This window comes from Lepidothrix coronata, unplaced genomic scaffold (assembly GCF_001604755.1).
Source record: "Lepidothrix coronata isolate B3197 unplaced genomic scaffold, Lepidothrix_coronata-1.0 Scaffold322, whole genome shotgun sequence".
Taxonomy (NCBI): Eukaryota; Metazoa; Chordata; class Aves; order Passeriformes; family Pipridae; genus Lepidothrix; species Lepidothrix coronata.
This window is the reverse complement of record NW_016690502.1, coordinates 313896-337853: the sequence shown is the minus strand read 5'-3', so window position 1 is coordinate 337853 and position 23958 is coordinate 313896. Positions and strand designations below refer to the sequence as shown.

The 23958-nt window shown below is 37.2% G+C and overlaps 2 protein-coding genes across 4 annotated transcripts in view; both read right to left on the bottom strand.

Moving 5' to 3' along the window:
• Positions 1-735: 735 nt before the first annotated feature.
• Positions 736-14938, bottom strand: BDH2 (3-hydroxybutyrate dehydrogenase, type 2). Of its 3 annotated transcripts, XM_017838048.1 has the most exons (11): positions 14824-14923; positions 13799-13948; positions 13307-13387; positions 10972-11050; positions 8914-9010; positions 8282-8390; positions 7051-7111; positions 6277-6390; positions 5679-5737; positions 4896-4988; positions 736-3647 (listed from the first exon to the last, which is right to left on the bottom strand). In XM_017838048.1, exons 3-11 carry the CDS (start codon positions 13376-13378, stop codon positions 3594-3596), a joined length of 738 nt encoding a protein of 245 aa, XP_017693537.1. In that variant the 5' UTR covers positions 13379-13387; positions 13799-13948; positions 14824-14923; the 3' UTR covers positions 736-3593. The 3 variants fall into 3 exon arrangements, with proteins under 3 accessions (XP_017693537.1, XP_017693536.1, XP_017693538.1); XM_017838047.1 differs by lacking the exon at positions 13799-13948 and having other exon boundaries at positions 14824-14938; XM_017838049.1 differs by lacking the exon at positions 13799-13948 and having other exon boundaries at positions 14854-14874.
• A 1577-nt stretch (positions 14939-16515) lies between these two features.
• CENPE (centromere protein E) overlaps positions 16516-23958 on the bottom strand; it is a 34947-nt gene continuing 27504 nt past the window's right edge. Inside the window, 8 exon segments of the mRNA XM_017838052.1 lie at positions 16516-17692; positions 18587-18849; positions 19289-19448; positions 20011-20108; positions 20613-20725; positions 21308-21511; positions 22144-22365; positions 23308-23517. Coding sequence (XP_017693541.1) covers positions 17595-17692; positions 18587-18849; positions 19289-19448; positions 20011-20108; positions 20613-20725; positions 21308-21511; positions 22144-22365; positions 23308-23517 — 1368 coding nt within the window. The 3' untranslated portion in view covers positions 16516-17594.

Sequence of the window (23958 nt, the reverse complement as noted above, 5' to 3'; positions counted from 1 at the left end):
GGGGGGCTGACCTGTCAGGTTGGTTTGAGCGATGGATCAGACCTGAGCCCATCCAAGGCTCAGAATACCTTATCAGGGCACCGAGGAGGAAGTACGTTTTTGTGACTTTTCAGCCCTTTGCTTCCCATGACATTTATTGCACCCTGTATGCATGGAAAAGGCTTTCTGTGCTGCCTTTTCCGTGGCTGTGGGAAGATGGATGGGGAAGCTACACACAGTCCTCTAACTCAGACACTGCAGTTGGAGGTTTGTTGAAAGGAAAGGATAAGGAGCTCTTGCTGATTCTGCTCTGGGTTCATGCAGAAGAAATGTGCTGTGGCAGGCAGGAGAATTAAAAAAACCTAAAAACCACCCCCTTGCATATTATGGTGTTCCTAGCAAGATATTCCCGCTTCTTAAAGATGAAACAAGTGTGTCCACCTCATCTGTAAATGCTCATGAGAGAATGAAACAGACTAACTTTCAACTCTGCTCTTAGTATCACCATGCAGAACTAAGCCGACTGCAAATCCAAGAGAAAAAAAAAAAGGCAGGTTTTTGATCAGAAAATAAATTTTCCAGAAGGACTCTGAATCGGGGACATCTATTCCTCCCCTCCCCCACAAGAGAAAAGTTTGACCTAGAATCTATAAAGTCATAAAGCCTCTTTATATTATCATTGGAGTGGAAGGAAAACAAAGAGAATTACCCAGTTTCATTAAAAACAGACCAGGGAACTAAGAGGTCACAAGAGCATTAAGAAGCATTTTCCTTTAATAATTCCCACAAGTCTGCTGAAAAATCCCATGACAGAAGAACACATTTCAGAATTGCAGCTGTTAACATATCCATGAAAAGCATTGCTAATAAGGCAAAAGACAGCAAGCTCTGTTGACTTTTATTTTTCTGCTGCACCAGATTCTTGGCGTACCACTAAAAAAGCCCTTGCAGGAGTGCTTTGACCAAAAAGAAAAAAAGAAGCCATTTTTGAGTAGCATCTGTATACTACAATCATCAGGAAGCTTACAAATGTTAAGTAATAGAGTTCAATATGCAATAAGTATAATGAAATTTCTCTCATTCTTAATTATATTTTCAGAATACATGGTGCAATTTTCCTGTGTTACTGTAGTGGGGAAATTCACTCTTTTCAAGGTAAGCCTTCTATGCCTACTACACAAGCAGGACTTTGGCCTTCGTATTAAATCCTATAACCTATGAAACAGTATCCTGCCAGCCCGAGCTTTTAACATTTGAATTTATGTCAGTGAACATTGATGGAGTCATTTTGGATAATTTTGGATTTCTGCCTCAGCTTGATCCTGCTTGGCTGCCAGTGTCACTTGATTGAAATATTAGATTCTCTAAAACCCCATAAACAAACTACACAAGGCCAGAGTGTGCCAACTATGATTAAAGGTAAAGGTTAAACACATAATGAGCCTGAGGATGCTAACAGACACAATATTTTTCTCATTTGTGAAATTTACATTTACTTACAATTTTAAAATAAGAGGCCTAGACATTTTAACTAGACATGTTCCATTATCTTTGAAATCTGGTAATTTATATTAATGCTTCAGCTAATATTGAAAAGCTTAAGGAATAATTTTATAAACACGGCAGTTGTTGTTACAGAAACACACACAAAGTATTTTACATTTTTTCCTGTGCTTTGATTACTGATGAATCATACTCAGAAGCATTTATTCTTTAATTCCTCCCTTACATATATATGTGTTTGATGTATATGATTATATATATGAAATTACATATATTCATGAACTAGATAAATGGAGCTGTGTGTAATTGTTAAAGGTAACCATCTTTATAGGCAGTAAGCCCATGTCATTCATGTTGAGTTTAAGTGTGTTAGTGAAACAAATACTTTTGGAATTCAGGTTACTCATTGCCTTAGATCTCTGGGTCAGGATCTATGTTTTTTCACCAGAGTATAAGACTTTACTATAATAGTTTTCTGTTTCATGATCAAAGCTACCATATGCTACCATAACAAAAACATCAACACACACTCTTGTAGAAACAGTCCTTTTCAGAAAAACTTTGCCTTGTGTTTTCATACAGACTGAATTGGTACTTGTGAATAAAGCATAGAGCACCAAAGTGTAGCACCTAGCACACAGATTTTACAGTATTTGTCCAATATTAGTGCATCATTTTGGGGAAGAACATATTGGCTCTATCTAGAGTGGTAAAATCCACTCCTTTTGCTTTTGTGCCAGAAGTCAAACATATTCATAAAGATCCACCCATGTATTTAAGAACACTTCTCTCACATATCCCCTCATCCATGCCTGCTAAAGTGACATCCTTGCATAGAACCTTCTGTACATGAAAGCAGGAGAGAGGAGATACAGTAATGATACTTCCAAGACCGTTTTAGAAGTGACCTCTACAATTAATGAAACAGTTCTAGTCTCTATTTCTCCTCTTTTGTACTAGTTAATGTACTTATTTTATAACTGATTATATCATTACATGTCTCTGTGCTCAACACACTGTAAGGTTTAGTCTTAACCATTAGAGCAGGCTCCTCTCCACCATTTCTGCTTCATGAAGACAGTGCCTATAGTGGTTACGCGCTTAAACAAAAAAACTCTCCCAAACTCCACAAAGAGGCCAATTCTCTTGCTTCTAATGGTAATCTGTTGCCCTGCCTTTTGCATTACTGCTTTTCCAGATTTCAGCAACCTAATTTACCCAAGATCTGGAAAATGGACATTGCAGTTTCACAAAACAGCTGTGCAAGTACACTGGCTCTTTGACATGTATGCAGGAAGTTTCATGTGCTCATATACCACATATCTACATGTTTGACTATCTTGCAGCTCTGACTTTGGATCTGTAAGTGTTGTCAGGCTTGGAACATTCTTTTCAACAATTCAGACTGTTTTTCTACAGCTATTAGAGTTCTAAAATATTTTGTTAACGATAGTACAGAGCAGAAAACCACTTACTTCATAACTTGCAAAGCAGTATGTGCTTTCAGCTACAGTTTGTAATTGGTATGTTTTCTTATTATAGAAACATCTGGTACCAGTAAAAAAGTGATTCAAACATTCAGGTCTTCAAATTTATTATTATTTCTATTTTATTCTGTTTAAACCATACTTAGTTCAGGATCCATTTGGCTGATTTAATAGTTGTTGCTCCATTTTATCTGGATAGTCTGTCAATGCTAGTAGAAAATCTATATGTGAATGTTTAATTTCCAGATACTTTGTAAGATGAGAATAAAGATAGTATTTGATTCCTCTCACTCAGATTTGCTTAAAACACAACTCAGACTTTGTACCTTGAATAATATTTTTGGCCCTTTGAAATCTTAAACATTAAACTGCTGTTCTTTCATGTTTTTGGAACTGCCATAAACTGAAGCCACATGAAGTACATTTTACTCCAGTGTTTCACTGTTTAAGGAAAAGTGAATCAGTAAGGTCAATCTAGAAAGAGTAAAAATGCAGCAAATAGGAGTAAAAACACAGCAAATTTGTTTGGAAAGATATCATGTGCGTGATCTAAATCTTTGCAAGAAACACTACCCTCACTTTTTGCCTTTCATGGTATAAGTTTCCATTTGCAGGGAGAGTCAATCACAAGCTCCATCCTCCATCGATGATTAGTTCATTGCCAGTGACATAGGCAGACTGAAATTACATAAAAAAGAACAATGATTGGAACTAATTTTTCATGGCTCTTAATTACAGGGAAACTCTACTTCTTTAAATTCAAAAATCTGCTTTCTTTTTGTACAAACGCTTTTTTTTTTGTTTTACAAAAATGCCTGAATAAATAATAAAATATCTCAATATAAACTTTGAAATTGAAGCCTTTCAGTTAACTCAAGGGAGTATTACAAAAGTATTATTAGAGGCATTGAGATGAGAATGCATCCTGAGTGTACAAATTCACATAAGCTAGACTTCAGATATCTTACCTATAGGAATAAATGCCTCACACTATGTTGTTATTAGCTCTGTTCAGCTGAGCAGAATCTGACCAGGTCAGGCAATAATTATGAGGAGACCTAACTGAAAATTTAGATCATGCAGAGAGTGTGGTAAGCAACTGAGCTGTTGACATTCTTCTCTATGCCAGTAGTGAAGCATACTGAATTTACTGAAAAGCTAGAATTCTGTCTATACATGGTTGAAAACCCTGTAAGCAGATTGGAAAAAATTAGTAGTGTTAAAAAAATACTACAACCAAGATGAAATTGAGAGACAGATTACTGGTAGATAGCAACATTAGGACTGAATTAAATCCATTAAAGTATTTTGATATGCACATTAGGACTGCTGGACAAGTCCAGAGGAATCCAGTCCAGTTTTTGAGATGTAGTAAATCTATAGCAGATGGAATAACATTGATGTGTGCTCATTAGTGTTGGTGGTATTTGCAGTGGTCATCAAGAGTTTGGTGTATAACAACCTCAGTGGGTCTATTGTTTTCCTTATGCTGAAAGGGCAGATTCACTCTGAGCATTAGCTAAAAGCTCCAGCAGTTCTACACAAATATTTTGCCCTTGAATAGCAAAGGTAGGTGATGACTACTAATTCTACCTTCTTAGAACATGATCTAGCCATGGTGAAAGCTTGGAAAAAGAAAACAAGCCCATTTGTCCTGCCATTTAAGATGATCTGGGGTCAGTCAATTTGCTCAGATGACATGAAACCACCAGGCTATGGTACCTAATGCCTTGCAATCCCTGTCAACATTCAGAGTACTTTTTGTATTGCAGGTTGAACTCAGTAAAAGCTGGTCACATTTTTTTACTTTTCTAATAATCCAGCTCAAAGACAATATAAATCATTCTGAAACAAATACTCTGTACTGTGAGGCAGCAAAGTAGTGTGGGGATGCTCTGATGGGACATTCTGTCATTCTATACTTACTTCATCAGAAGCCAGGTACACAAAGAGATGGGCCACTTCTTCAGCAGTAGCCATCCTACCAGTCTTCTGTCTGGCTAGAAAGTCTTTCAGTGCCTGGATATACAAGAGCATTTGGCATATCAAAAACAAAAAAGCAATTATTTTAATCTGTTGACATGTACAAGGCAATATTGAAAATAGTCCTCTAGTCATAACTTTCTTTTTGTGCACCGAGTAGGGAACTTACGCTAGAAAAATATAAGATGAACAGTGATGTGAATTTCAGGTTGAAAAAAAAGTATGAGACTTTTAGACAGCACCTAAATCTCTGCTTCCAGAATAAAGGCAACATATATTCTTCTTCCTTTGGTGGTAGATATTCCAGGTGCTTCAAATGAGAGCTTACAGTTATCTAGTCAGTACAGTTAAGCATCCCAAATAATGTTGAAATGCCAGAATGCCCTTTCTGGCATGGTTTTGCACTAGTTTGTGGCTGCCACACGCCACAGTAGAAAATGCCCTCTACTTTTGCATTGGGTACTGTAATCAATAGTTACAATTGCTTCCAAGGATGACAGACTGTATTCACTAAGCAATAGTATCCTTCGGAGTCATTTTAAGACTGTGGAGTAGAAGCTGACCAGATTATCAAAGGAGACACTACTGTTAAGTTATCCATGGTACTCTGAAATCAGGGACATTCTTGAATATGAACAGAAGTGCCACTATATATTAATATTTTTTTTTTTAAAGAGAGTTAAACATATGTGTGCACAGGATCAAGCTAATAAATTGCTTTCTCACCTGTTCTGGGTTAGGCCGGGCATTGATTCTCTCCTGTAAAGATGGTGTGTCAACAGTTCCTACGCAAAATTTTAAATTCGGTTTTAAAAATCAACTCCATCAGCAATCATGACAAGAAAATGCAGTTTATTTGTTCTATTTTTATGTCTTAAGGCTTATGTGTAACTTCATAATATAATTCAGGAGAAAGACTGCAGAGCTACCAATATAGCATAGGATTCTAAATTTCAATAAAAGGCAAGAGTTTTGAGAATCAGATTCAATAGTTTTCTGATGGTTAAATATGGGCCAGATCATTTGCTAGCCCTTGCCTGCTCCTGACTTCCTAGACTGTATCTTTGAAAACTAACATTCAAATACTATGTAACACATATATAAAGTGCGTATACTTGGTTAACAGACTAAATATACAGTTTAACCACAGAAGTAACAACTTTTCTGTATTAAATCTCAGAAATCTTTCAGGCACGTCCTGTTCTTTTAGACTGCTGGTAAATTTAGTTGCCACTGGCAAGTCTATTCTTTGTTAATAACGCAAAACTAAATCTGGTCTTCTAGTATCTGCTTCTAGTTTACAGAATAATGTACGAACACTTACCAGGACATATGCAGTTGCATCTGATGCCTTGTTCAATAAAATCAGCAGCCACAGACTTTGTTAGCCCAATAACTGCTGCCTTTGAAGTACTGTATACACACCTGTTCACAACTCCTAACAGAAGGTCCGTGTTAAGGCAGCACAGAAAGATGGGTAAAAAGAAAAAAAGAAAAAAAAAAAAAAAAAGACAAGTTTGTTCAAGAGGCACCTGCTTCTGGACTCCAGAATTTCCTGGAGCACTTGTGTCCTCTCCATAAGGGCAGGCTAGCTAGAATGCTGACTGCCACAATTCTACTCAGGCATACACCAGAGGAAAGCACACAGTCTTTCAATAGTATAAGTTTGGGGAGTAGTCTAGAAAAGGTAACAAAGCAACAAAGATTTAGCAGCAGCAGAAACCCATCTGTTAGTCACCACCAGGCTTCCTTGGGAAGCATAGCTACAGCACTTATGTAATTGTTATTTCTTCATTGTTTCTCTGAAGAACATATGCAGCAAGATATCACTGGAAGTAATTACTTTTTAATTAATAAAAACAAAACATTGAAAAAGCTCAGAGATAAGAATCTTGGCATTTCTGCAATTTTCCATCTGTTTCCTTGCATGTATATGAGTTGATTTTTCTATTCTTCTATTTTTCTAAATGCATCCCTCCACAGGATTTAGCAAGAACTTTGAATTTAGAATGTCCTCTGAATTCAAAGTTGTGCAATGTATACTTTGCATGCCCATAATTTTAAAGTTTTATGTAAGAAACTCTGGCAAGGTACTGACCTTTGATGCTGGATGCCACAGAAGACATATTTATAATATTCCCAGATTTCTGTTTAAGCATCTGCAAAAGAGTACTTATGTCATTCAAATGCAAACTGTTTTGTTATCTGCAGGTTCAGTAGTATAGCCCACATCAACTCACAGAACAGCCTTATGTGCAATTGATACTTAGGGTAACAAAGCTTAACTGGCATTGACTGAAGCAGTAAAGCAGAGCCTGAAGTTCTCACTGGAATTCTCTTAAGTAATGTCAGGATTGGAGACTATGCCAGGAAAGGACTTTTTCCCAGATAGCCACCTCTGAATCATGGCCCTCTTGTCACCACACTAAGTTACCCTACACAGACATCTGCTCATGCCATCTACCAATGCAGCAATTCACTGATTCCATTCAAACCCTTTTTGTTTTGGAGAAGATTAAAACACAATATTCTTGCACCTTTGAATTGTAGCTAAATTTCTTTAAGTTGTAACCTTTTCTAGGCATCCTAAAACCTGATATGCATGAAATTGTTAGAAAAAAAACGAAACCTACTTTGAAAATTAAGTTCAGCTAAGAAAAAAAAAAACAAAACACCACCAACCAAACCAACCAAACAAAAAGGAGTGGAACAATACTGAAAAAAGTAGTTATCATCCAGTCATGGTCACACCTTCCAAATCTGGCCTTTGCATTTACAGGAATACAAACACCTTATTCAGTCTACAGGATTTTGTAGACCCAAACCTAGTTATTATGTAAAAAAAAAAGTGTCCTCAAACTGTTAGATTCATCAAATTGTTGTTCTGCTATAAGCAGCATGTTATCATCAGTGTCACTGAATTGCTTCACAAGATAGTTTCCAGAGTTTCATAAAATTAATGTTAATATACATTATTTATAAATATTTTGTAGCAATGGTATTGTGCAGTTGTGTGCTGTAGTATAATATGGTAGCACTGTATTGCAGTGGCTCCCCACTGCTTAGCGTTTGAAGGATTTTAGTTACAGATTACATAGGGCAAACCCCTGAATTAATCTTCTCTACCAGATCCTTTAGATAAATTGTCTACTTAAAAGATTATACAATGCGGAGAATGCTTTACAGTAGGATCACTGTAATCTAAGGGCTTCCCTGTCCAAAGCTGCATCCTTGCATTTTTATCTCAAATCCCATGTCGCCAGAGTGGCTAACTTAGACTTCTCACACTTTAAACGTAGTGCAGCAGAGACTAGGCAATTAAGCCTTACCTTTGGAAGGAATGTCTTGATCATTAAATACATGCTGCGAACATTGAGGTTCATTGTGAAGTTCCAGTCTTGCTCCTCACACTCCAGAATGGTTCCATGATGAACAAATCTAGAATAAGTCCATGAAGTAGGTTACTGTCTCTAGTTTACATTTCTATGGCTTTTTATGCATGTTTCTCCATCACTATTTTGCAGTAGTTAACTCTTTCGACCTTGAAAAGGAGGGACAAGAGGTCTTTAAAAGAATGCAAGTAACAGTGTATTTCTTGTGATGAGTTTCAAGGACACAAGGCAGACTCAATATGTGCAATGAAATACTTGGCAATAGAAAAAAAAAGGTAGAGCACTAGCAGACCATCAACTTTGCTCACTGTTGTGCTAAGAGGGCCAAAGCCATCAGTATAGGGTACCCACAGAGTGAGGAAAATATAAGTTCAAGAGCCATCCTGTCTTGTCCTGGGTAACGTGGCTGCACACAAAAAGTTCAGTTTTGATGAAAACACATTAAAGTTTGTATTAAAGTTACAAAATCCATTACATTGAAAGAAATAAAATGCATTGAAATAACAGAAAGTACTTCTGGAGGATAGGGAAAACTGGAAAAAGAGTATTATCAAAGAGAAGGTGATTACCCTGCAATGTTACAGAGGACGTCAATCTTTTCAAGCTCCTTGGCCAGATTTTCTATCTGCTCCCTTTTGGTAACATCCAGAACCCGTATTTGAATGCCTAGAAAAAAGAGTGTATTTGCTTCAATGCACTTGACTAAGGATCAGCAGATCATTTTTCTGAAGTGCTGAGAATTGCACTTACAATTCAATTCAGTGAGAACTACACTTGATCATCAAGTTAGTGCAATGATTAAACTGAGACAGCAATGGACAGCATGTCATGCTATTTAACATTTCAGGAGGGAATTAAGAAGATCAACTGTTTTGATTGCCATACAGCATCTCACAAGCAGATGAGCTAGCATAATTTACCATAAAAGCATTCCCAATAAATTTGAATTCCACTATACTTCCAAATGGTAGAATTACAGAACCTATATAATCATAATGAGCTTCCATGGTCAGTGGCATAGGATAATAATTATTTGAAACTAGTTACACGTGTCACATACACTCACAATCACATTACATGCCATCTTCCCATGTGTAGTTGACGATATTATGAATGAACTTTATATAAGTCAATTAATGAGGAAAAATGATTTCGCATAAATCATTATTTTAAAATCATGAGGGCAGTCACACTGGAACAAGGGCCTACAGAAGTTTATGAGGAAATTCCACCCTTGGAGACATTCAGGACTTGATTCAACGGAGCCCTGAGCTCTAACCACAGCCCCTTTGAACAGCAAATGGGACTACATGGCCTCCAGAAGTCTCATTCAACATATATGATTCTATAAAATACTGTAAAGTTGTCTGTAAAGCATCTGAGTGTCGTCTAAATTAAGGGTGAATTTGATTTGAAATGGATAAAAACCTGTTTCTTTTGAAGCCAAACTGACAAGTCCATGAACAAGCTTTATATGCGTTAAATGATGTAGACATTTTTGAAGAGATCTGTGTATAATGATGCAATCATTAATAACAGGCTGGTTATTAACATCACACTGGAATTACCTCTCCCAGATAAAATTCAAAGACCACAACATGCCAAGTCTTGATGAATTACAGATTAACTAATCATGTGTCTAAAGGATGGAAATGGCTCTGAGTATAAGGAAAATTACTTCTTTCTTTGTGAACATACTAGCAGAGGGAGAAAATGTAACACTTTCCCAAACACCCTGAGAAAGAACCTGGAAAGCCCTAAAGTTCTCAAAGAATTACAATGGGATTGCTTATGGTTAATTCTAGTCAGTAAAGATGGATGTCCACACTGAAAGCTGTACTGGAGAAAAGAGGTTTTGTGTATTTTACTGTCACCCTGTAATAAGAATTCATTAAATCTACTTTCTTCTGTCAAATTAAGTTGGAAGCATTTTCAGCTGTAAAATATATTCAAGTCTTATTTTTTATTTCATTATGGAAAAAATATTTTTTAATGTAATGTCCCACTTTTGTCACTTATGATTAGAAATACAGCTATGCAAAACCTGCTCTTGAAGCATGTTCCCGTGGTATCAGTAGGAAAGCAACCTTCAGACCTGAACATTTGTACAAACAGAATAGGTGTATCTACTATTGGTAGAGTGAGCTTCTGAAGACATACTAATTCTACAAGAGGGCAAGGAATGCATTAAAAGGATAGCTAAGTATGGAAAATGGAAATGCAAGGCACTAAATCTATCTTCTTGTATACCTGGATGTTCTAGTGATCAGAGAAAAGCATTCCATGCCTTCCAGAGTGATACACTTAACAATCAGCCTAGTGATGCCAAAAGGTAACTGAAATGGGTGCCATTCTGGGAACCAAATATCAACTTCTGTGACACAAGAAACTCAAAGTTATTCCATATGCCTGGAATAATAGTCTGTCTGATATGCTGATGTTGCAAAATTTTACATGCTAAATCTCTGCCATTTCACACCACAGAATAAAGCAATGCCAACATGTAAAGAATTAGTTTGGATATTTTCCATTTTTTTTCTGGCCTTTTGAAGTTTTCCTGTCCTCAAATTACATTTCAGACAGCCTACAACAAAACTTGGAAGAGCTGAATTAATGCCTACATTTACCTGGATATTTCTCCAGTTCTTTCAGCTTGGACTCATTGATGTCTGTAGCAATGACTTTGGCTCCTTCTTTAGCAAAGGCCTGAAGAATACAGGAAAAGCAGTTTATATTTAGATATTCAAGATCTTATCAGAAATAAAATCTGTTTTCTTCTCAGGTCCTTTTTGGCTTAAAAGTTGGTCAAAGGCAGCTGATCTTACACTTTTCATGATGGGCACAAGAAGTCAGGGAGTACTGGACATGAATTACTACACATCCTGCTGACAATTGAGTAACTATGCATGATAAAAGACAGACTTAAGATCTTTTCTTCTTACAGTAAGGAATCCATAAATAAAGTGTAAGAACAGTAACCAGACTAAGACAACTGATATTATTTTTGCCCTTATTAGCTGCACTAGTAAGTACATTATGAATGTAGGGCTAGAATTATCTGTATTGTTGGATTTAAATGAAGTTATGGGATTTGACAGGTAAAGGCAGAAGCCATAAAAAGGGAATGGTAGTATTTAAACTTTAACAAAATCTTTTGCATCCAAATCATTGGAATAGAATGATATTAAAAGCAGCATGATTTCTCTTTGATACTTAACCAGAGGTATTCCTTCATTCTTGATAGTCCCCTCAAAACCCACTTTCTTTGTATTGCAATTACTGGCAAATCAACAGCTATCAAAGTAACCTGTGTCAAAAGTATGCTAACATCTTGGACTGTAGCCCCTAATTCTTAAAAATAAGTGTCTCAAGTGTAGCTTAAGAGGATAGTGGCTACAAGCATGCTGGTGGCTAAAGAGGCCAATGTGAGATAGACAAGTCTGGTTGCAAAAGGCACAGCAGAAAGACTCCTTGTCGCAAGACACAATTCTTTCTGCGTTGTCTTTTCTCTTCGAGGGTGATCCTGCGTGCGTTCTCAAAGGAAGCAGCAGCATTATAGATAGCATGTCTCCAGACCTCCCGATTGGAGGCCAGAGTAGACCAGCGGTGAAGATCAATGTGGCCAAGGCTGAGATGTTGCTTCAGGGAGTCCTTGTATCTTCTCTTCGGGGCTCCTCTCTTGCGGCAGCAAGTGGCAAGTTCACCATAAAGCAAGATCTTAGGGAGGCGATGGTCCTTCATCCTGGAGACGTGTCCTGCCTAGCGCAGCTGTGTTCTCAGCAACATGGCCTCAATACTTGTGACTGCTGCTTGTTCCAGAACAGATGTATTGGTCACATAATCTGTCCAGGGGACGTTTAGGATTATACGGAAACAGTGTTGATGGAAGCGTTCTAGGAGTCGCAGGTGGTGACAGTAGATGACCCATGATTCAGATCCATATAAAAGAGTAGACAGCACTATGGCTCTGTAAACACTGATCTTGGTACTTTTCTTCAAGTGTTTATTTCACCAAACTCTTTTATGGAGTCTTCCAAAAGCTCTATATGCCTTTGCTAACCTGTTGTCTATCTCTCTGAATCTTACCGTCCGAGGAGATGAGGCTACCTAGGTAATTAAACTGCTGGACTGATTTGAGCTCTGATTCACCAATGGTGATATGGGGATGATGGAAGTCTTCCTGAGATGCAGGCTGATAGAAAACTTCTGTCTTCTTCAAGCTGACTTCCAGCCCAAAAAGCTCAGTAGCCTCAGCAAAGCAGGATGTTAAATGCTGCAGAGCTACTTCTGCATGGGCGACGAGGGCATCGTCGTCAGCGTAAAGCAGCTCACTGCTGGTGGGGATTGTGCCCTCATGGGAGAGGAGAGGAAGAACTTGGGAGCGCAAGAGGTTTGTCAGTCCAATTTGGGGGAGAGGAAGGGTGTCAGACAGACCGTGGGGGTCCCCAGACCAGTGGGAGGGCAGGCGGGGCAGTCCTGTATGGAGTATCACGGGTGAGCAGTGCGAGGGAAGATCTCTGGTAACACAGTGGGGTGGCAGAAAAGTAGGGAGTGAAAGGCTTGCCCTAACCATTTTAGTGGGGAAGAAGCCTGTGTGCCCCTATGCGGTTGCAAGCTATGCTGATGATGGTACATGCCTTCGGCAGGGCCTCCCATGCCAGACAGGTCAAAACCAAAGTACGAACCATATATTGTTAAAAAAGCAGTTGCAGCTGTTCTCAAATCTTGCTCTTATCCTTATTTAACATCTCCACTCAGAGCTGAGATTTTCAAAAATTCAAACAGCACAAAGCCTGCATGGTACAGTATAGTGGATACATTATTCCCCAATTTTTTCAGTGCATAGTTCTAGCTTCATCTATGGTTTATTAATTCAAGGACAGGTTTGGTGCAGGTGTTTTTAGACAAGCTAGCATTAGAGACCTTGCTTAGGTGCAGGAGAACAAACATTTTCCAACTCACTATAGCAGCTGCTCGCCCGATGCCCTGTGCTGCTGCAGACAGCAGGATGATCTTCCCATCCAGCCGACCCATGGCGCCCACCTGTGCAGACAGGAGATGTCACAGAAACTTTAACAAAAACATGAACCAACACCAACCCCTGGGAATCAGATGCAAGTACATTCCAAAAACTAGACGTGATCCAGAGTGTACCTCTGCCATCACAATTGTCCTTTTTGGCTGCAGCATGACCCTCAGGGTTCTGAGGGGCAGGACTGCCGCAACCTTCTTTTTTTTTTTCCTCATTTTTTTAAAATTAATTATATATAAGGACCTCAAAGAAAAACAAACCCAAAAGGCATTTGATCTCAGGAGTTAGGCTTTATTATAACAATAGCTTGTAATCTAGTGTTTCCACTGCCCACTGTGTACTTAGAAAGTAGGTCTTCCTCCTGTTTCTCTCAAACTACAAACACTTCAACTTCCTATACTGCAATAAATTCCACACAATACCCTGGTCTTGGTATCTGCTCTGAATTGTCTTCAGAGTCTTTCAGCACAGCAGATTCCCAGCTCCAACGAAGCAGGAAGGTGGGAGGGGAATGAAGCTGTCTTGTTTCCCCTCTCTGGTGTTGCTTATTCTCAGGGAACCACGGAGCACGCCTGGGGCAAGTGGCAGGGAACTTTTAGGAGCTTCTGCCTTAGTTATTGTGTAGCAGCCAAAAGGCAAAATACAGTTCTATTCTGCCGCAGTGCACACATTCATATGCTACGTTAGATTTAAAGAAATAAAGCATGCAAAGTTGCAGACAAACAAGTGAAAGCAAGTGTCATCACCTCACTTCTGTGGATTTTTTGTTTTTTAAGGAGAAAATGACTTAGTAGGATGTTTCAAAGAAGTGCCTAAAAAGTAAGGTCACTGTGTTCCAGTCAGAGTGGAGTATTTGGAGGTTCTTAACTGGGTTCCCCATAAGTAAAATTTTCTAGTTTTATAGTCCTCTGAGCAAACTTTGTCTATGTAGCTATGAATGTAGAAAGGTGCCGTAAGAATATACACATAAAAATATACACGTGAAACCAACACACCAAGTTCTTCAGTGGGAAGTTAAGATAAAGGTACCTTAATCTTCCTTATGTTAGCAGCCAATGCTATATTCTACAGAAGCTCAAATCCATGCTGTGACTCAGATTTCCAAATCAAATTTAGTGTTCTACGTCTTAAGTCAGATTATTAATTTATCTTATTTGCATCAAAGAGACATTGTTTAGTCAGATGTTTTTCCTGACAAAAGTTGGAGCAAAACTGTTTTCCTGAAGGTTACAGGTTCAACAAATCAGACTTCTGAAACAATGTAACTGAAAAATTCTTTTCTTTCCAAAAGCCACCTCATCAGTTCAATTACTTCCCCAAATCACCGTAACACATTGGAAGCAAAATGCACTATAAATACGTTTTTCAATACAGCAATCAGGTTTTACCAACATTTGTCACAGACTCTATGAAGCACTTACAAATAAACAGTAATATAGTCACTCACCAAGAGATCTAAAACTGCTCCGTTACTGACCTTTGTACAAAAGGAAGTTCTACAAGTTTTTTTACTGTGCTTGTTGGTATTTGTTTTTTCTTATATGAACGTAATTTCCTGTTGAAACACTGAGATGCTGCCATCTAGTGAAACCTAAGATTTTAAAAGTGCGGTTTTTCTCCTGCAAAGGAAAGGACAGAAAAGGATTGCCAGCATTAGCTTTCTCTTTCCCCTAAGGAATTCAAGAGGTCAACAGGATTCCCACAAAAAAAGCCACAAACCTGTTTTTCCAAGCAATCTCTCTTTAGCAATATAAGCTATCAAATTCCAAACTAGGACAACAATGAAAATATTAATCGTGCCAACTATTGTTAAACTGGTGGTTTACCAACTTTTCTTTGGTATCTAGTGGTTTAACTTACATTTGTTAAAGCAGAGTTAATATCATCAGACTGAAAAATTCTAGGACAAAATAATTTGGTGAGAAGCTCACACCAGACATAAAGCTACCCTGATAATAAGAAATTTGGTGTCCTGCCTAACCTTTAGTTAGTTTGTCCTCAGAAAAGCCCCTTCTGTGGATAAAGTGGGACACACATACACAAAGGTTCAGTTTATCCTGTCTTTCTGCTAAACTATGATAGCTTTCTAGGGCTTTCTAAATCAGGAAATAAAATTTCCCCCCAGGAAATAAAATCTTTAATGACTGTTTTCTAAAAGCATTTATCTTTCTGTCCCTAAGGTTTTGCCTCTGAATGCAGACACAGACCTGTTGCAATAAGTTTCTGCTTTTTTTTTGCTCCATCACTAGAAAAATCTCCAAATCCAGAAATGTTCCAAACAAGCAGTAATTAACAAAAAAAACCCCTGGAAATTGTATATGAAAGAGGTAGCTCTCATATATATACACACATTTTTCCCTTCTGGAAGAAAAAAAGACAGTTTAATTCATTTATTAGAACACCAAAATGCTGGTACCCAAAGGAAATATCTTTCAATCATAGTGGAAAATAAAAAAAAATCCCAAACCAACCAAAACACAAAACCCCAACCCAACCCAAAAAATCCTCCAACCAACCCCTAAACAAAAAACCTGCGACAAATACATCAGCACTTTGCATTTGTCCCTGTAAGCAAATAAATTGCTCTTGCCTGCCTATGGCTGTGGTCAGAAAGAAGACATTTCAGTTCTGAACTCCATAATGGTATTTAGAATCTGTGTATTTTTGGCTAGTAATATCTTCAAATGCTTCCCAAAGCATGCTACAAGTCAGAGCTTGAGAGATAAATGCTTGCAATTTTTTAGTAGTTACCACAGCTGGCAGTTTTCAGCTACTCAAGGCAAATGGATAGTTGGTTCTTTATTATAGATCTCTGAAGTACCTCCATTAGGTAAATAATTCCTGTGTGACTCTTCCAATTCCAGTAACTGCTGAACGCCCAGGAACGTGTCAACGTAGCCATTTGCTTATCACTTTGGGTGACCCAAAATGGAATACTTATGAGACTGAGCATCACTGAAAGCTTTATTCCTCTAAAATAAGGATGATGCTTTTGATGCAGTTATCTTTCTTAGATACGACTTTCTTATCTCATAATAATGGTTTCATTTTTAATGGAGTTGATCCAAGGCTTTGAATGCCAAATTCCTATTTAGTTGGCAGTAGAGGGTGTGGGGGCAGGAAAGGGGGGAGGATCTATGTTTTAGACTTCAACCATTTCTTGACAGAGAAAGACTCAGAAAGAATTAAACAAAACTCCAGTGACAGACTTGTGCAATAGTAAGCTTCTGCACAAGTAATTGCTGCAAAAATTATAGAGAACAGAGACAAGAAGCATAATAATGATGAAAGTGATGAGATTAGTATAAAAAATAGCCTTTAGACACTGAATATTGTAATCAACATCCTTGGATCATACTACAAGTGAAGTGAACAACAGAAAAAATTTTAAATACTTAACACATGAAAGTTTATTGTCAAACTTTCTTATATAAAACATACACAAAAACATTCTCACAATACAGATAAGTAGGCTAGTAAGAGAGTCCATCTTGCCCAAATGATCTGGTCTACATTTAATTCACAAGAGTAGCAGAAGAGCATTAAGTCCATTGCTTACTATTAAAAAAACCTCCAATACATAACTTCAAACAGATATATTGCAAGATGGTCCAAAATTCAAAGTTACTCTCGGTATCATAATTGGCTGAGCTGCAGAAACATTCTAAGGAGTTTAAGAGGAACCCTGATTGTGTGCTCTATAAACAGAAAATTAGTAACTTCAGTTCTGGATTGTAGTGAAAATGCAGTTTCTGGGGACTTAGAGAAAGCATGGTATAAAAACCACATGCTGAGAAACAAAAAGAATATTTCTTTCCAAGTCAACAGCAGTCAGGAGATACAAATATCAACCGTCCAGAAGAGGGCTGTTTTAGGAATGACAGAATGAAAAGTTTAAGACTGAGAACTTTCACAGTAGGTTAGTTTATGATCCATTTCCATTTTTTTCTTCAATATAGTATCTTTTCTTTCTTTGCCATCGAAACCCCCCACAACATCAAAACACCAAAGTAGAACATCATCAGATAAGCAGGTTGTGGACATCATGACTACTTTTCCATTTTTGACCTCAAATTCCAGTTTCCCAATCGTGGGAAGTAGCAACTCCAAGACAGCAAGGATGGAAGAGGCTGATGGCTTTTAACCTGAAGCAATTATCTTTTGTATATGCAGATTCTGGCTGTAGCCACTGCAAAGGCAGCTTCCAACACAGCACCTTTACTGGGTGCTACAATCAGGGGCCTTATCTTTGTCTGAAGTCCCAAACAAGTGCTTAAGATGTTCTTCTGTGGACTGTGTGGCCGCAGGACATGTATCTGTACAGAAGACAAGAACATTAAAGCCTTTCTCAATTAGACAAGCTGTAGAAATACAGTGATTTAATCTTGACTAGTGTTTTGTATGCCAACTATCAAAGCTTGGCCCTGAGTAGCTTTGTGTTGTGAGGAACTCTGTACTGTTACCAAGTTGGTCATCACAAAAACAGCAATGAGTCATGTTCTCTCTGAGAGTCTCCTAACGATACCTCAAAAACGGGTTAACTCTTCAACATGTCTGCTGGGGCCTTCTGAAAGTTGGGGGAAGCAAGTGTAATGATGAGGGCAGTAGCATTAATACACTAACAGAGACCACTAGGAGAGTGGTCACTAGGAGGTGACTTCCCCAGAAGTCACCAGGCAAGATATAAGAAATCAGGAGTGAGGCTAAGGAACTGAAGTCACCATCAAAACTGTTATTACTGCAGCTGGTGCCAGGCAGTGTGGCAGATGCAACACCAAAGACTAAAGCCTACTATCTTGAAAAAAGTCAACCAGCCATTAACTTTCAGTAATTTTACCAGAAGTCTGTGATTAACCAATATAAAGTTAAAAAGCAAAACATTTTAGAGCATCATTATCTAAAAATGATATTTTGCTGATTAACTTTTAAAAATCAGTCATCACTTTCACTGCAGAAAAGAAAGAAATTTGTATAATTTTCAGGAGGTGAATGATTCATTTAAATATTTCTGTTATGTAGAGCATATATATCCTCACAGCTCACATGGTCAGCTTTTCAACAGTCAGCTGACTAACCATTCAGGAAAACTGTGTTATCGTGCAAGTTTCAGGTCTGAATATATAAGTACAGAGCATTTACCCTCAACTCAGACTATCCCTTACATTTTTCCTCTCCAAATCTTTACAGGACAACACCACTATATTACATACCTGTTAGCATACCGAAGCTGGAATTATCAAAGAAATTTGTTGGACAACTCAGTGGCAGAGGTTTTGATAGGTCCTGAGTCACAATTTCCTGAGAAACAGGTTCCTTGGAGGGCGAAAGCATTTGTTCTTTAAAGAAATATGATACTGTCTTTTTTGGAGACTGTGGTATTGTCTCTCGAGTATTTTCTCTTGAGGATCGTTCTCTCCATTTTAGTGCTCTTTCTTTCCATTTCCTGAGTTCCTCTTTCAGCTGACGCTCATTACTGTAAAGAAAAAAACCCCAGCATTTAATTAAGAATAAAAAAACCAAAACACAGTTCCTTTAAGGAAAAATTCCAGAACACCAGACAGTTCCTATATTTTCAGATGACATACTACAGACATGGCAATGCAATAGTTGTGTATCTTTCAGAGGAAATTTTTTTTTATTTTTTTAAGCTAAAATTCCTCCCAGCATACAATTCAAGTGTATCTTCCAGCATTTAAGAGATTCTTATGAAAATAAGCGATTTAAAGTTCCAAAGCCATTTATGGCTTTATAAGCCATAAATCACTGGCTTTAAGTAAAAATTTATGAAGTGAAAAAATCTAGCAAATTTCAAATTAGTTACTTCTATAGGTGTCCCAGAAAGAAACACTAATGACATGCATAGTTAAATACAACAAATGTTTTGACATTTTGCCGGTCAGCTTTACACTTACCTTAGTAGAAGGTCATTTTGTTTCTTCAGGTGCAAGTTTTCTTTCTGTATCTTAGCTTGCTCAGATTTTAGCACGAGTATTTGTGTGCTCTGCACAATACCACTGCCACCACCACAAGTAAGGGGTATTTGGGATTGCTGAGGAGCTGCTTCTTTCAGCACTAGAAAAACAATTTTATAGAGAGGTGTGTGCGTTGTTTGGACAGGGCTTAAAACCAACTCAATATACTTTTTAGCCTATTCATTCTTGTGGTCTTATATGTAAAACCTCCCTAGGTTACAAGTGCTATTACAACAGCTATTCTTTTTTCTACACAAACACACCTCCCAATATTCCCACTGCCAGGGAGATACTAAGAAACATAAGATTCTTCATTGGGTCATTTAGAATTAAAATAGTTTGTTTCAGGTATGTCATAACTATGACTAGAACTAGCTATTTGTATGTGCAGTCAGTCAAGGAAAAAATGGTAATGTGAGCTATGACCACAGCAGCTTGTCTCTCCACAAGTGCAAATGTGGCCAGAGAAGTAAACACAAGAACTGCTGCCATTCTAATGTAGTGTATCTGGAGCTAATGTAGTCTGCTTTCCATCTCATCTTTCAACGCACCCAGTTCTCCTCATAGCCTTTGAGATACAAGGCCTGCACCTCAACCTCATCTTAAACCATATAACCTTAAAACGTAATGTCAAGAGTCCCTTCTATTTATCTTGAATTTACCAGTAACATCTTGGTCTTGGTGTGCTCTTCTAAGTTCTTCTTTTAGCTTTGTTAACTCTTGTTCTCGGTGTTCTGACAGAGCTTTATAATTAGCAAGTCTATGAGGCAGGAAGGGAGGGAAAAAACCCAAAACAGAAAACCTCAGTTTAATAGTTATTACAGTTGCAGAAGGGCTAGTTTGAATTCCAATGAGCTATCAAATACAAAAAATACCCAAGTTACACAAGAAGAACTACATAAACCTGGTTGTCAGTTAGATTTTAGGTAAAGTGCACAAATCCAAAAGTTGGACTAAATATTCTCTGCGTATCCCCTCTCTCTAGTGAATTAGAGAAAGCTTTCAATTACTGCTTTCCCCTTGCCTTCTTTTGTCAGAACAGTCATTTCATTTATGGCTGAACATGGTTGGTTGAGAAATTTTGGTGGGTGTATAGGGAAGGAGTTGTGTAAGCGACCTAAGGTGCATATACATTTTACCTTCTCTGGAATCTAGACACAATAAAAACCTGTGACAGCTAAAGCTTAATGCTTACTTCTTATTATGTGGGAACATAGAGAAGTAGAAGCTAAGAACGAAGTAGCAACATAAAATTTGAACTTACTTCATTTCAAAAAAGTTGGATTGTTTCATTCTTTCCATATCACATTTTACCAACTGTGTTTTGAGATGATCAATTTCTTCTTTGTACAACTCAGAACCTTTATCTAATTTTGCCTGAAATGAAAATATTTAGTACAAAGAAAGGCTTGTTACTTAACAGTGGAATTAAGGGTTGTTTACCTTGTATCTGTACTATGATCTGCTAGATTTTGCAGGACAAGAATGGGAGCAGGAAGTTATTTTCACTAAGGTGGCCTGCATTACCAACTAGCACTATAGTAGCAGTTGGTATCCTACTCTCATGTATTACATACAATCATATTTTAGCAAGCTTTGCTGACTTCTGCACAGGTGTAAGTCTGGGAATTTTGGACTAGCATGCAAATGTATTACACTGAAAAAGCAGATCAGGCTTCAGTTTAAAAGTTTTAAATTTTTTTAGAACGTTTCACAAATGCATTACAGATAAATTTACCTTCTAATATTATAATATGGGTTGTAAATTTTGCCTCTGAAGGTTGTGCTGGTAGAATATGAAACTGCAATGCTAAATATGCAAGTAGAGTGTTTTACTCTAGGAATGCCATACAGAACAATACGTTGACTTTAGAGCACTATGTTTCATCTACAGTTCTCAAGCATGCTTGTTGTCTTTCATCAGAGGAAAATGAGAATAGTAAAGTATTTTGCTCATACCTGAAGACTCTGATTCTCTGTTAAGGCAGTCCTGAGGCACTTATCCATCTCATTCAGTTTGGCTTGCAGTTGGGTGAGCTCACTTGTCTCTGTTTTTATACTTATCTGTGCTTGTAACTTGTTTATTCTGTCATCTTTCTCTTTGACATTTTCTCCTACTTCATTTATTACATTTTCCAACTTCTGAACTTTTACTTCCATAGCCTATTGAAATATATCAATCAGTTATGAGTAGTTATGTCAAGAGACAGTAGCTGTAACAGCACACAGTCATATTCTTAGCAAAACCAAAAAACCCAAAATACAAAAAAAAATCCAACACTACAGGCTCAATGGCAACTCTTTGTGTCTAGATCATTATTTTGTGTCCCCTTTTAACAGTCTGGAACACTCAAGTCTAAGAAAAGAAAAAAAGGTTTTGAAGAAGGGTAACTGTGACAAAAAACCTAGGAAAGAGAAAATGAGTCCTCAATTCCTATGATTAGAGAGAACTTTTCTCCAGCTTTGCGTTTGACATAGTGAATACCATATACTTACAGGAAGCATCCAGAGTATCACACTACTAAAATCAATACTTCAAAACCAAATGAAAACATGTCATATGAATTTCTAAACTGACATCTATTTGTGTACAGAAATCAGGTAATTAAAATACTCACATTATAGGCAAGAGCTCAAACTTGAAAATAAAAAAGCTACTAAAATGTACACTCTAGGCTAACATATTGTGGTGGCACAGATTTATAGTTGCCAATCAATCTTTATTTTCATTTTGGAGTACTCTCACTTGGAAAGCAAGCATCAAAGAAGTTTTCCTTAGAAACAAGCATTGGTACCTTCACATTTTGTTCTGCAGCCTTTAATTTATTATGAAGCCTATAGTTTTCTTCTTTTAACATGAGACTGGCAGAGCTATCAGGGGCCAGTTTTTCTTTTAGAGTGTTTAGATCCTGAAGCAACTCTTCATTTTTCTCTTTTCTCTGTTTCAATTCAACATCAGCATTTTTACTGTCATTGGAAGTTCTGGCATCCAGTTCTGAAGAAAGCTGAAGGAGCATCTGCAGTAGCGTCATAGAGATAAAATTTTAAATAATTTCTGAATCAGCTAGAAATAAGGCAAGTATTAACTCAAGCACTGTGTTAACTCAAGCACTATTACAGAAACAAAGGAATATATTAGAAAGACTTCTTGAATATCAGTAACAGAAAGAAACACAACTATTCAGAATTTTTTGCTAGAACATAGTCACTGACTGAAGAAATTTAAACTGTTTTAGAGAAAAAATACACATTGGGCTATTCTAGAAACCCATATATTTAATACGTCAGACAAAGAAAAACTTCACACTTGTCAGGAAATTACAAATAGACAAGATTTTTGTTTGTTTGTTAAAAGCTTTGATCCACAAGCTTTTTTCCAAAAAGCTTGCCAACACTGGGAAATCCTGATGAAGTCAAGACTGGCTATTAATTCTACAGAAGAAACTTTTTAAAATAGGCTAAACTTAACATTTAATGAGGAAGATGAAATCTCATGAAATCCGCTCATGATGCACTTAACCCTGAAAAATGCTGTCTTATTTTCCAAAGAGGGCAAGACATAAGAAAGAAAAGAGAAAGAAAGGCTGCACTATCTCTAGAACAACTTGACTTTTTGAAATTAGAAAAGTGTAATATGAATTACAATTGAGTTTTAAAAATGGCTAAAGTAGTTTTGATGAAGTTTGGCAAGCAAAGCTATATAACGATTTTGAACCTACAGCTTCCAGAATTCAGATTAAGATGACCAGAAAGCAAGTTTCCAAGTTTGGATGCATGAGGAAATCTCTAAGATGTAAGAGTACTTAGAAGATTTTTATAGTAAAGTAAGAGTATAGTAAGTGCTGATAATAAATGAATAATCATTCAAGAGCCTTTGTGTGTTTTGTTTTCAATCAGATTAGGCATTTACAGACTGCTTATACCAAATACATTTCTGATTCTATAACATTTAATTTTACCTTTACTTTAGGAGTCCAGAAGTTAATGACTTGCAAAAGCCTTTCAGTATCTTTCTTTAACTCTTCTTCCAGTTCCTCTGCATTACAGTGAGTTCCTGAACAAGCTTCCCAGAACTGTACTGTTTCTTTTCTAGCACTTTCTTGCTGCTGTAATTCTGCCTCTATACAGAGAAGTTCACTTTCCATTTCTGATACATCTTTGAGAATGCTCTTAAAAAAGGGAATTAAAATTTAAATATCACTTTGATAACCATATGTCTAAATACACATTCTGTCCACTTAGCTATCAATACAGTAGGAAGTCTGTTTTAGCATTTATTTATCATATAAAAGGAGTTTTGCTATACATTACACCCTACTGGGAAAATAAGAAGACAATCTGCATTGCTGGGGCAGGTGGGAAGAGGAAAAAGTAAAAGTTGATTTCATTGTTTTAGAAGTCATCTTGGTACTAGGTAGTACGTATTTTACAGGGCAAATAAGTAAATAACATTCCCACTATTTTCTAACCTATTAATTTTATTTTTAGCCACTTTACAAAATGGAATCTTCACATTATAGAACTAGTAGCATAAAAAAATACTAACACAATTCCTTCATCCTCCTTAAGTGAAGTTTTAACAGATCATAGAATCATAGAATCAGCTGGGT

Bases quoted from the DNA above. Each gene is read 5' to 3' on its own strand.
- BDH2 (XM_017838047.1), bottom strand. From the start codon at position 13,378: ATGGGTCGGCTGGATGGGAAGATCATCCTGCTGTCTGCAGCAGCACAG. The intron at 8,391-8,913 runs GTAATCACCTTC...GACTTATTCTAG, and splicing joins GTCCTCTGTAACATTGCAGG to ATTTGTTCATCATGGAACCA. The intron at 5,738-6,276 runs GTAAGTGTTCGT...AATTTTGCGTAG, and splicing joins ATGCAACTGCATATGTCCTG to GAACTGTTGACACACCATCT.